Here is a 12,182-nt window from a genome sequence, read left to right on the forward strand (position 1 = left end):
GGAGCTTAAAAAATGATTGCTTTTATTTTTATTTTTTCTGTTTGTCCTGCTGTTGTATTTTACAATTCCTGCTTTTTTCTCTGAAATCAAATGCAGCACAAGGCTTCTTTTGACTATCTGCTTTTCCCCTTACAAACAAGAGAGTTGTTCTCATACTTTTTGTCATTGTAAAATGATTGTATGTGATATGTATATGAAAACAGGATTAAGAAAGCAAAGTGGAAGTGATGCAGCCAGTATGATAATAAGTCATTGATGTTACCTCATGAATGCATCATATTAGACTTACTGAGAATCTGTTTATTTAATTTCCACAACTTGTATGCAAAGTGAACTGCATAACCAACAGGCGGGAGGCCAGTCGCTGAATTACCAGTGTAACTACATTGCTTATGTACCTACAGAGCAAGAATTAAAAAAAAATGAAGCTGATGTCTGATTTGGAGCAGAAGTTCACATTCCCTTCCCTGCCCTTCTCCGCAGGTTATAAAACTGTTTGCATAACCAGCTGTTCACCGTAGGCATCGGGCCCTCAGTGTGTTCCTGCTGCCTCCGGGCTCACGGTGGTCGTAGTCAGGAGGGGAAACAGAGGTGTCCTTATAGCTCTGCTGGCTGCTGACCTGCAAAACTGCGTTACTCTGTCACTGCCACCCGTAAAAATTAACGTGCAGAAGGTGAAGTCGGTTGCCCCTTTGTTTGCCTTCCCAGCGTAACATGGTGTGTGAGGGGGCCTGCCCTCCCTGTGAACGTGGCTGCAATAAAGTGAAGAATTCCCCTAGGAGCTGAAGAGGGCTAGAAACTTCCCGACGAAGGAAAGGATGAGTGAGTCAGGCTCTGAACTCCGACAGAGGGGCCTCGACGTCTCCTCCGCTAAACCAGCCTGGCAGGCAGGCGGGAGCGCTGCCCACCGCTCTCCCCTCTTGCCCCACTTTTATGACGTGGCTGCTGTGAGTGAGCGACCGAGCTGTTCCACTGCCTTGGGCACTCCAGAAATCGAATGTGGGAATGCACAAATCCGTGTTTGCAGCCAGAGAAGGTTACCTGGTGCCCTCATGATGGTGCTGGAGAGGTGGTCGGCGTGGGAAGGTGACAGGAGGGAAGCGTAGAGTGGGCTTCCTGTGTGTGTGGACAAAAGGCATCCCCTGAAACCGTCATGGCTCTCTGGTGCATCACAGGGTACAAATGAAACTGAGGCTCAAGTGTTTGCGTGGGGAAGCACACACCGTTGGGAGTGGATGTGCCCTGAGGGTGGGTGTTGGAGCAGGCTGTGAAGACACGGTACAAGTTCTTTGCTTTTCCCTGTGACCTGCCTCAAGTACTGCTGTCCCACATGACCCATCCTGCACTGCTTTCTCTCAACAGAAGAATGTTCCAAGACCTGTCATTGAAACATCCCCATAGAAACCTACAGCACATCTGCCACAAAGGTGAACCAAGCCTGGATGAATGGAGGTATTTTTTCACAATGTGTCAGACAAAAAGAGGTAAGAGCCACTGAGTAACACCAATGAGGAACGTCATCTGTTGCCATCTGCTTCTCCTGCCTTCTTGGGCCTGAAATATTTTGCATTGTTGAAATCAGTTCAGTAGACTTTGGTTTCGTTTCATGCTGATTGAATGATGTGTGGACATCTTCTTGGCTCTGGGTGAATCAACAACAGAAAGAAGTAAGAAACACTGTCTTCTTTCAGCTTAGGGAACTATAAAACTTTTTATAGAGTGCTACATATTTTACCTCAGCAGCAGCAGTGTCCTTTCGCAGGAACATAATTCATTTGAAATACAATAGATCAACCACAGAGATGGAACGGGTCAACTTTTTTCTTCCTCACTCTTAGTTATATTTTTTGTGGAGGATCTTTCTCCAGTGTTTCTGGAGAAACCCAGGAACGAACATTAAAGATTACCTTAAATCTGTAGCACTCTACAAATTCTTCTTCTGGGCTGTATGATGTCCCTTTTTCACCATCTACGTATTGGTTGAACATAGATAGTAAATAGCAGTATATTACTGCTTTGCAGCTTCAGCATAATTTACATAAGCAAAGAAAATGTGTGTCAAGGACTCAAAACCAGCATAGAAAACTGACTGCCTTCAGCATCTGTGAATAGAAAAGCACATTGTAAATATCTGAGAGGAAGAAATCCAACTGAAAAGGAAATCCTCATATAATTAATTTTCCCTGTCATCATGTGTGTGTGCTACCTAAAAGTTATCCAGAACAAAGATAATTGTTGCTTTTTAGACACATACAACCGTTTAATTGTTATTGTACTTTTCATAACAGCTTAGTCTATGTGCATCACTTTTCACCCTGTAGACCTAGGAAGGAAAACTGGATACAACAGAGCATTGAACTCAGCTAGAAGTAAGTTTCTCGGTTGTAGAAGTTGTTTAAAATTGTAATACATTTAATTTCCACACTGCCTTCTATTTGCACATTTCAGGATGTCTGCAAAAAAAGAAATATCAATGTAAGCTTTTTGCATCTCTCTGACATAGATAAGTATCACTACCCACTTTTAAAACTGTAGGAAACAGAGACTTGTAAAGGGGCCTCTGTGACAGCGGCTGTTTTTACAGAAGCTGGTATGTTAAACAGTACTAGGTGTGTATTTAAGGAGAAATGAAAACTTAACCCACATTTTTTGTAATTCTACTAGATGAGTACACACCTGGGAACAAAGTCTATCCCTCACATGCCCCAGCTTTGAACCCTGAATAAGCGGTGAGAGCTCTCAAACAGAGCCAGCCCGTTATGCAGCTTTTTGGTGACTGTTGTCAGTAGGTTGTGCATATAGATAGCAATAATGAAATTCTGCCCTGCAAACTCCATCTCTTTCTCATGTCTTGCTGCTTATTATTTTATCTGTGTGCATATCTCTTTGTCCACATCTCATTAGTTCTTCCAAGCATAAATCTTCCGTGCTGTAAAGTGCCCAGCGAATACAGACCTGCCTGTGTGTGCCAGCACATAGTTTAATGCAAATCTCTCATCTGAACGCAACAGATCTAGTTATGTACTTGATTAGAATGATTACTCTTTGGGTTTTTTTGTTCTTTATCATAAATATATTGATTCAGGAGAGGGGGGAAGGAGCTGTTAAGGAGAAGAACAAAACCAATATTTTGAAGCTAGACTGTGTTTTTATATTAAAAAAAGGTTTGTACAAATAGTAAGCAATTGGTCTAGGATAGCTGGAGGAACAGAATACATACAGTGATGGGTGAGCAGGAAAGTGCCCTTGAGAATGCCAAGATTTCACCACTTATTCCCCCCCCAAAAAATTTTAAAATGTCTATATGGCGAGAAGACAACAATGAAAAAGGTTACTTTTGCCCTTTGTAGTCACTTTATTTTATACCATCCTTAAAATAAATCACCATTTTGAAACTATTTTATGAGGTCACTTTATAAATTTTATTCATCTTCAAAAATCTGATTTTATATTTTCATTGCAGAAACTGCCCAAATGTTGTTTTTTCTTCTTGATTTCAACCTAATGCTGCAGTGAAAGGAGCCTGTCTGGTGCACCCCATCTCGCTCCCTGCCTTAGCTGTGGGGCAGCCATCGTGCCCTTTTGGGCTGTAGTCAGCACTTCAGTCAGCAGCTTACCCTAGTTCAGAGCAGTTTGGGGGTTTTAGTGGTGGTGAAACAAGGACAGACTAAGGTTTCTTCACTGAGCTCGACTGTATTTCAACACTGTTGTCAGAAGGGATTGATTAGCTCCATTTATTTTAAAGCCTGATCAGAGATAACGAACAGAATCCCACCAGCATCCCCAACTATTCTGAGGCCTGGATTAAGGAAACACTTTATGAAAGCATCAGGAAAGATTGTTTTGCCACGTGTGAGATGCACTCTTGCACTAATCTTTAGTAAAGGTGAGTTCAGATTATTGGTCATTTATTAAGAGAGTGGTTGGCAGGCCAAATCTAGCAGCACCGTAAGCCTTCAGTCCAAACTTTTTGCAAGTTGCAGGCACACATTGGATATCCTTGCAATGACTGAAACCTATCTGAACAACCTTTGAGGACATTTGGTTGTTTTCATTTCAGCTGTGAGAACAGGCAGAGGAGATACAGTCTTTCTTCATATCACCCTTATTCCTCCTGGAGGGGTGCAAGGGCATGGTGGGTGCCAGCATCTACTCTCCAAAATCTCTGCAGAGCATCAGGTGGTTCTTTTATCTTTTCAGTTTGCCCCAAGCCTAGTGCTTATTAGTATTTAATAAAGTAATTCGAACTGTGTCATCATCGACATACAGATGATAATTCTCAATCAATAGATAAATGTTTTAAATATTGCTTTAAGTAATATAGGACTCGGTTTCTGAAGGCTGCAGACAGGCAGTGTGGGAAGTGGTTATGGGAAGACTGTTCTTTACTAGATAAGCTTTCAGCTGTGCCCAACTGGCAGGTTACTTGATCAGGATTTAGCTCCTCTTTACCAACACATGGGAAAAAATCTCCAAATTCCCTCATAGTGTGAAGTAGGACACGGATGTGAGATTCCTGTACAGGCATACAGGAACAAATAAAATTAAACATAAATAACAAAAAGGCAGTTTGTGTAATTCATGTGTTAATAGAGTAAAGGGTAATTTAAATTAGAATTTGAACTGTAACACCACAGTATTAGCAGTAGTGTTCTGATGTACAGAAGAATTACTGCATTGCTTTTCACTTGTTTTCAGAAAATGGGTTGCTGGCTGAACAAGCTTCAATACCTTTAAAAATGTCCTCAATGTTTAGAATACTGCTAGTATTAAAAAAAGTATTACTTAGTATTTAGGATTATTAATTTCTTGTTAATTATCTCCACATGGAGGAGCTGTAGAGTTAGAAATGATGCAAGAAAAAACACTGACTTTTGAAAGAACGTTGTTGACAGAGTTGTTATGACTTCTCTTGGTTAGCTGAGCAAACCCCAAATCTGCTATAAGTGCCAAGTGATGTGTGTCCTTTCAGCTTCTGCTAACCCTAGGAAGTTGCACTAGAACTTGGAAAGATGGGTCAAGAAACCTTTTCCTTTGTTAACGGTTTCTATCCACTGTATACCCAAACACGCTGATCTTTATGGCTGATCCTGTCAGGGCACGCTATGCTGGCTGACATGACTTGTGGAGGAATAGCTTGTGCTAGCCCAAGATCACTTTTTCCACATAGCTGAAATAAGTTCTTCAAATCTAGGAATCTAAATCGGCAAAGCAGTTGAGTCATGGAGCCCAGGCGGTGTAGCTTGACCATCAGTATTTTTAGCGAAGGGAGAGTTCTGCACATGGACTGAAGACTCTGTTAGTTTCTTTCCAACTAGAAGCTACTGAAATAGAAATTTATGTTATTTATTAGCAGGATTGAAATCTCTGTGGTGGCTTGACCCCAGGTGGCAATGAAGCACCCACCAGCCACTCACTCATTCTCCCTCCCCAGTGGGACGGAGGAGAGAAACAGAAGAGCAAAAGAGAAAAAAAAAATGTTGGTTGAGATAAAGACAGCTTAATAAGTGGAGGGAGAAAAGAACCTACCGACTGGTGTGAAGTCATTCACTCTGCACCTCTCACAAGCAAGCTGAGGCCCAGCCAGTCTCCAAGCAACAGCCACTCCAGGAAGACCTCCCAGTTCTGTTGCTGCCCACAACATCCCGAGGTTTGGAATATCCCTTAGGTCCCTTTGGGCAGCTGGGGTCAGCTCTCTGGGAGGTGTCCTCTGCTCATCTCTTGCCTGACCCCACCCAGCCTGCTCACTGGAGAGGGGGCAGAGTGAGAAGCAGGGTAGGCCTTGATGCTGTTCAGCGGTAGCTAAAACATCGGGATGTTACTCGCACTGTTCTAGTCACAAATTTAAAACACGGCACCATATGGGCTGTTATAAAACATTATTTCCATCCCAGCCAAAACCAGCAGTCTCCTACGCCATAAAGCCCCTGCTTTTCCATTCTTGGTTCCTGGTTTTCTTTTTCTGGAGCACTTTCTTGGTTCTGGCTCCCATTTTCCCACTATATTTTAAAAATGGGCTTGAAATGTTAATCCATAACAAGTGCTAGGAACCAATGCCAAACCCCACAAAAACAGGCGCTGATAAACATGTAAGAGCTTATGCAATATACTTTCTTAGTCAGGATAGATCCATCTATTCTTCTCTCTCCATGCACATGCACCCCTTATTTCCACAAATATGCAACTAAAACCGTTACTATTAATGAGCTATAGTGAAAAGGAGAAAAACAGTCAATGTATCTATAGTTATTATATTTATTATAGTTAGTATATTTATTGTCTTCATTATATTAATTATATTTATATGCTATTTATTATAGTTATTATATTATTGCATTATATTTATTGCATTATACTGTGTTATATCATATAGAGATCTGTGTATCTATGCACATGTATATTTAGTGGTCCAGCTTAATTAATTTACGGAAGAGCTTTAAGCTTCATGGAAAGGATCCTAAAAACAAAGACCAAAGCTATGACTGATATCAAAACCAGACTTTTGAGAGTCCCTTTTTTCTGACCAGGACTGTATTAGAGAAAAACTAGGAAGGAAATCTAAGTTGCTTTGATTTCTCAAAGTAAAAGGTAGAGAAGATGATTGCTGCATCTTTCTTGAAAAAAATACCGTTGATTCCATCAGTTCGGATCAGATATGGTTTACAAAATCCCAGACATAACCTCAAGAAATGTAGTCAGCAGCCAGGAAAGAATCTTCCTAATATAACAGATCTTGGCCCATATATAGTCTGTCTTCAACTCAATTCACGTTTACCCTGTATCACTCTGCAGCCACACCACGGTGTGGAAGAATTTCACCACTGATCTAGTCAATACTTAAAATGTTCCAAACCACGCTATAACTCTCAGCTGATCTTGGTTCCCTTCGCCTATGCAGGACCTATTGTATTAGGTTTTTCCTGCCTGTAAAAGTAATTCAATGGAGATCACTGTGTATACATCAGAAAAAATAAAAAAAGTGCCTATGTAAGTCATTTAGAATTCCTACTAAGATAAAAATAAAATCTTATCTTTATGAGAAGGAGGATTAGAACTAGAAGAGGGCTGCATCTCATTTCTTACCCCCATCTGCTGATGTTAGCTCTATCAGTGTTGCCTTAATGCAAGCATATCTGGCATGTCCTAGGTAATATCTCTGTCTGTGGTAGAGCTGAGACAGGAATGTGTAGTTCCTTACTGTCAACCTTGTGCTTGGCCCCGTTGCCCGTGGTTCCTTACATAATTTGTGACCTTCTACTCAGTTTGTAGACATTGTCCAGCCACAGTAAGGAGGTGTGTGTTGGTGGTGTGATGGGGGTGGTTTTGGTGATACGCCTGTACCAACCCAGGAATCTGTCACACAGAAATCAATTTAGAGTATGCTTGCACAAGGCAACGGGACATGATAAAGCCATACCTGAAATAGTGCCAGAACCTGAGGTAGCATAGCCAGTTTGGTTTGACACTGTCCCCAGAATAATTTGCCCTGACGAGAGGCTTATTAGCCAGGCCACATAGCAACATTAGTTCAGCTCACAGTTTTGAGGATCCCTGCTAAATACTAATGCTCCACATCATCCTGTGCATCCCATGTGGTGTTAGTTTAGGATTCCTGAGCAAGATAGTCTCTTTCTACTTACCTCTTACATTATCCTCATTTTTGGATTCCCATACAGCCTGACACACTGTTAAACATTTTCTGATCCTTAAGTCATCCTTACCACTATTCATTAGTCCTTGCCAGTGGTAAGCATAAATCTTTCACATTTAGTGGACTGCTGTGAATTGTTCCGTACTATCCCGTGCCAATTAAAGGTGCACAAGGCAGATCTGCTGGCTGAACTTAATCGGAAAGCATATATAGCTGAATATACATAGATTCCCAGCACACACGTCAGACCCGTAATATTTCAAGTAAATTAATCCCGTTCCTCACATTTCTGTCCAGCGCTCATTGTAGGATTCCACTTTTTTTTCCTTTTTTGCTTCTGATTTTTTTTTTTTACAGAAAATTCTCCCCTCATCACCAAAACAGTACAGACAATGCTTTTCCTGTAGCTTTGTTGCTTTGTCTCGTTCCAGTCTTATCTGATAGGAAAGAGTCAAACTAGAAGACCTGCCAATATCATACACCAGTTTCTACTTGGGTCTCTTCTTGCATCCCATTTTTATTTTGCAAGTATTTCTCAGGTATTTATAACAAGTATTCCACTTTTCTCCAGTAAAACCATAAGAAGCAACCAAGCTAGAAAGGTGCTTGCTACTCTATTCCTTAGGGGATTCCTAACTCAGAATGCATTTTTATATTTATTTAATGCTTGTTCTGTCACAGACATCATCTTTTTCAGGTTAATATACATTGGATGTGGTCCAATAATGAAATCTCATGTAACCCCCATCTTTACAAACACAAAAGCTGGCAGGGAGGGAGCAACATAGAGCAATGCTGTGCAGTTGTTGCTAGCTCTTAGACCCCATACAGCCACCAATTCTTAGGGAAATCAAATTTATTTCTGAGATGTGTGCTTGTGACCATCTCTCTGCAATGAATCACAGAATGTTTGGGGTTTGAAGGGACCTCTAGAGATCATCTAGTCCAACGCCCGTGCCAGAGCAGGATCCCCTAGGGCAGCCACACAGGAAAAGTGGCCCCAAGAGAGGGAGACCCCCCAGCCTCTCTGGGCAGCCTGTGCCAGTGCTCCGTCACCCTCACAGTAAAGAAGTTACTCCTCGTGTTGAGATGGAACTTCCTATGTTCTAGGTTACACCCATTGTTCCTTGTTCTATTACTGGGCATGACCAAAAAGAGACCAACACCTTCCTCTTGACACCTACTCCTCAGATATTTGTGTACATTAATAAGACCCCTTCTCAGCATTCTCTTTTCAAGATTAAACAGCCCCAGTTCTCTCAGTCTCTCTTCATAGGAGGGATGATCAAGTCCTTTAATCATCCTCGTAGCTCTCTCTTGGAGTCTTTCCAGCAGATCCCTGTCTCTCTTGAACTGGGGAGCCCAAAACTGGACACAATATTCCAGGTGTGATCTCACCAGGGCAGAGTAGAGAGGGAGGAGAACTTCTCTAGACCTTCTGGACACACATTTCTTAATGCACCCCAGGATCCCATTGGCCCTCTTGGCCACAAGGGCACATTGCTGTCCCATGGACAACTTACTGTCCACTAGAACTCCAAGGTCTTTCTCCACGGGGCTGTTTTCCAGCAAGGCGACCCCTAATCTGTACTGGTGCTTGGCATTGTTCTTCCCCAGATGCAGGACTCTACACTTGTCCTTCCTGAACTTCATGAATACTGTCTTTAATGCAGAGCAATTAACTATTTTGATTGTTAAATATTCTCCAACACGGTTTTGTGACAGGAGGTAATGACATGTTCAAAAGGTAACTTTGAAATTCTGTGTGGAATGGTTTTCATTTCACAAAGAATCACTGAATGCTACTCCCCAAATTCTGCTAAACACAGTGGTAGTGCAGCTTGCTGAGGGTGTCGGAGAAACATCCCTCAGTGGCTGGGAAAAGCTCTTTTAGAGAAGCTCATGATCTAATAAAGTTCTTATTGTTCATGAAGCGGGAAGGACTTGGCTAAAGCAACGTCTAATTTACGCACACACACCTTGTCACCCCACCGTAGCTGTTTGGGGTTTTCTTGTGAGAACTGGCACTTTTCCAAGGAGGTGTGTCAGAGTTAAACGAACATGGCACTGAAGTATCCTATTGTGTTGTAATAGTTTTGCTGGAGACCTGAAGGTGTGTCTCTGCCTTTATAAATACCTCGCTGCTTTTACAACTAGCTCTGATTCTTTTTGAAAGAGGCCAGTTGCATCAGGAGTTGCATTTGGGTATCGCCAAGCCCTGTGCAAGGTATGTCTTAGTTTTCTTACTTTCGCACTATTCCACTTGCAGCAGGAGGTAACTGTCACATCATTACTCCTTTTAATGTTATTTGTTCCTGTGTTTGCAACAGAACTGTACATACTACATGATGTTCTCTAAAGAGGGATTTATGGAGTGAAAATCTCTGTATGTAGTATAAGTCATGAAGCAAGTCAAGTAACAAGAACTATACAGAAATAGGACCTGCTCCCATCTGGTGCTTCCTATATATTCTATCTTAATGTAACTAAAGATATTTGCAGACAGTTGAATGTTGAAATAGGTTCTTTATTAACATGCCTACACATGAATTTCTGCTTTCTAACATGGAAACTTGGCTACAAAAGTAGCTATGGTGGAAACATCTGAAAAAAATACATTTAGGGATTTAATTAACTAAATGCCAGCTCTAAACTCTCTACTATTTTAGTATGCTCTGATCGGGAAAGCAACTTCATAAAGAGAAACACCGACGGAAATAAATGTGCTCTGCACAGACGTAGGGATCAGCTTGTTAATGATTTGCTAACTAGCTATATTTCAGATCTGAACTTGCACATTTACCCCTTGGGTTTGGTAGCTTTATACACAGCCCAGTACACTGCAGGTGTCTTCAAAAGCAAAAGGATAGTTCTATTAGTTTATCAGCCAGGGCAGCAAAGAATCAATAGTTACTTTTTGGTGTCTGGAAAGTCTACTAACCTTTTCTTTTTCAACAGGGAACTGAAATACTGGCATAGCAAGCAAATAAAGACAATTTCCAGAATACCTATGAAATAATTTTGCCCAACTTGAACCAAATGATTTCCCTTCTGTCTGGCATGTTTTTGAAGAATGGCCAGAGGATGGAGTCAATATGACTTATGTGCCGTTTACAAAAAGGAAGATCATGGGAACAACAACTTTTTATGTCTTATAACTTAAGATACCTGTCTAAGGTTGACAAATCTCAGGTTTCAATTTCTACTCTGACTGTAGAACAAGATCACTGGGCAGTTGCACATCCTGGGAGTAACTCTCTTCTGTTCCACATTGCATAGATAATCGAGCAATTGGATCAGAAGGACTTACTCCACAGCCATCTACAGTTCTCAAGGATATTACATAGTGGTTCTAGAAACCAGGTGTTATTCACACAAAGGACAAAGGATTTTGCCAGTAACATCGTTTTAAGAGCTATCCAAGAGCAGTGCAATTACTGTGTCTGAAGTACTGCAACTGTCAAACAGAGTCCAGCCTGAAATGAAAATGTTTTTATATTTTTGTTTGTTTGTTTGTTTTGAAGGCAGGTAACAAGCAAAACAGAGACCATGAAGATCAAAAGTTTTGGACTCCTTTGTGTGTTGATTCTAGTCTCCCAGGTGCTACTAGCCAACTCTGAAAGACATAAGGAACGAAAAAAGGGAAGAAAGGGAATAGAGGTCAGTGGAAAAAACCAAACTGAATCTAACCAAGATAATGAAAAAGGGCAGAAGTCAAAAGGAGGAAAATCAGCTCCTAAAGGCAAGTTTAAAACCAAGGAAAATGCTGAGTGCACCTGGGCAGTGACTGACATGAATGCTGCTACTGTGCACATAGAGTGCAAGCACGGTGACAGCGAGTTCTGGTGTGAATTCTCTGGACACCCTTCCACCTGTGCACAGTATGCAGCAAACCAGAAATCCTACTGGAAGCAAGTTTCTCGATCCCTAAAGAAGCAGAAGCAGATCTGTCAAGACCCTAAAAGTGTCCTGAAATCTAAAGTTTGTAGGAAAGGCCCACAAAGTGCTCATCTCAAGCTGACGCGCTCAAGCCTGCTAACATCAGAGAGTCCTGCAAAGGGAAACACAATTCATCGTGCGAAAGAAGTGGTTCAGACTCTGGCAGCTGCCCCCGTGACTGAAAAAAAGCTAGACCACAGTCCTCAAGACTGTGTCGAAGACATAGATTATATTGATCAGAGTAAGGTGGCTGAGGAATACTGTCCAGAAGGCTTCCTTTCTCTGTGCAAGTTTTTTATCACAATGGTCCAAGACAAAAAGTGCTGAGGAAGTGTTTCTAAAGCTCTGTATCATGAAAGTCCAGTCTCATCTAAGTTCCTGCAAACTATTCTAGATTTTATTCTCATGTTATATAGTGTATATAAGAAAAAAAGGAATATATTTTTTTGGATTTTGTATATATGTAGCAGGCTACGCTTGACATAGTTGAAAATGTTACAGTTTTTTATTTGCATGCAGATTGCTACACAGCTGTTACCCAAGGATGTTACATAGTGTTCACAGAAGTATATGAGTAATCTCCTTGCCCCTC

At 41.3% G+C, this 12,182-nt stretch overlaps 1 protein-coding gene across 1 annotated transcript; it reads left to right on the forward strand.

Annotated features, from left to right (window-relative positions):
* The first annotated feature begins 11,200 nt into the window (after positions 1 to 11,200).
* Positions 11,201 to 11,917, forward strand: LOC104273453 (fibroblast growth factor-binding protein 1-like). The gene has a single exon (XM_009868827.1). It carries the CDS (start codon positions 11,201 to 11,203, stop codon positions 11,915 to 11,917), a length of 717 nt encoding a protein of 238 aa, XP_009867129.1.
* The last annotated feature ends 265 nt before the right edge of the window (positions 11,918 to 12,182 follow it).

Source organism: Apaloderma vittatum, unplaced genomic scaffold (genome assembly GCF_000703405.1).
Source record: "Apaloderma vittatum isolate BGI_N311 unplaced genomic scaffold, ASM70340v1 scaffold7330, whole genome shotgun sequence".
NCBI classification, from domain to species: Eukaryota; Metazoa; Chordata; class Aves; order Trogoniformes; family Trogonidae; genus Apaloderma; species Apaloderma vittatum.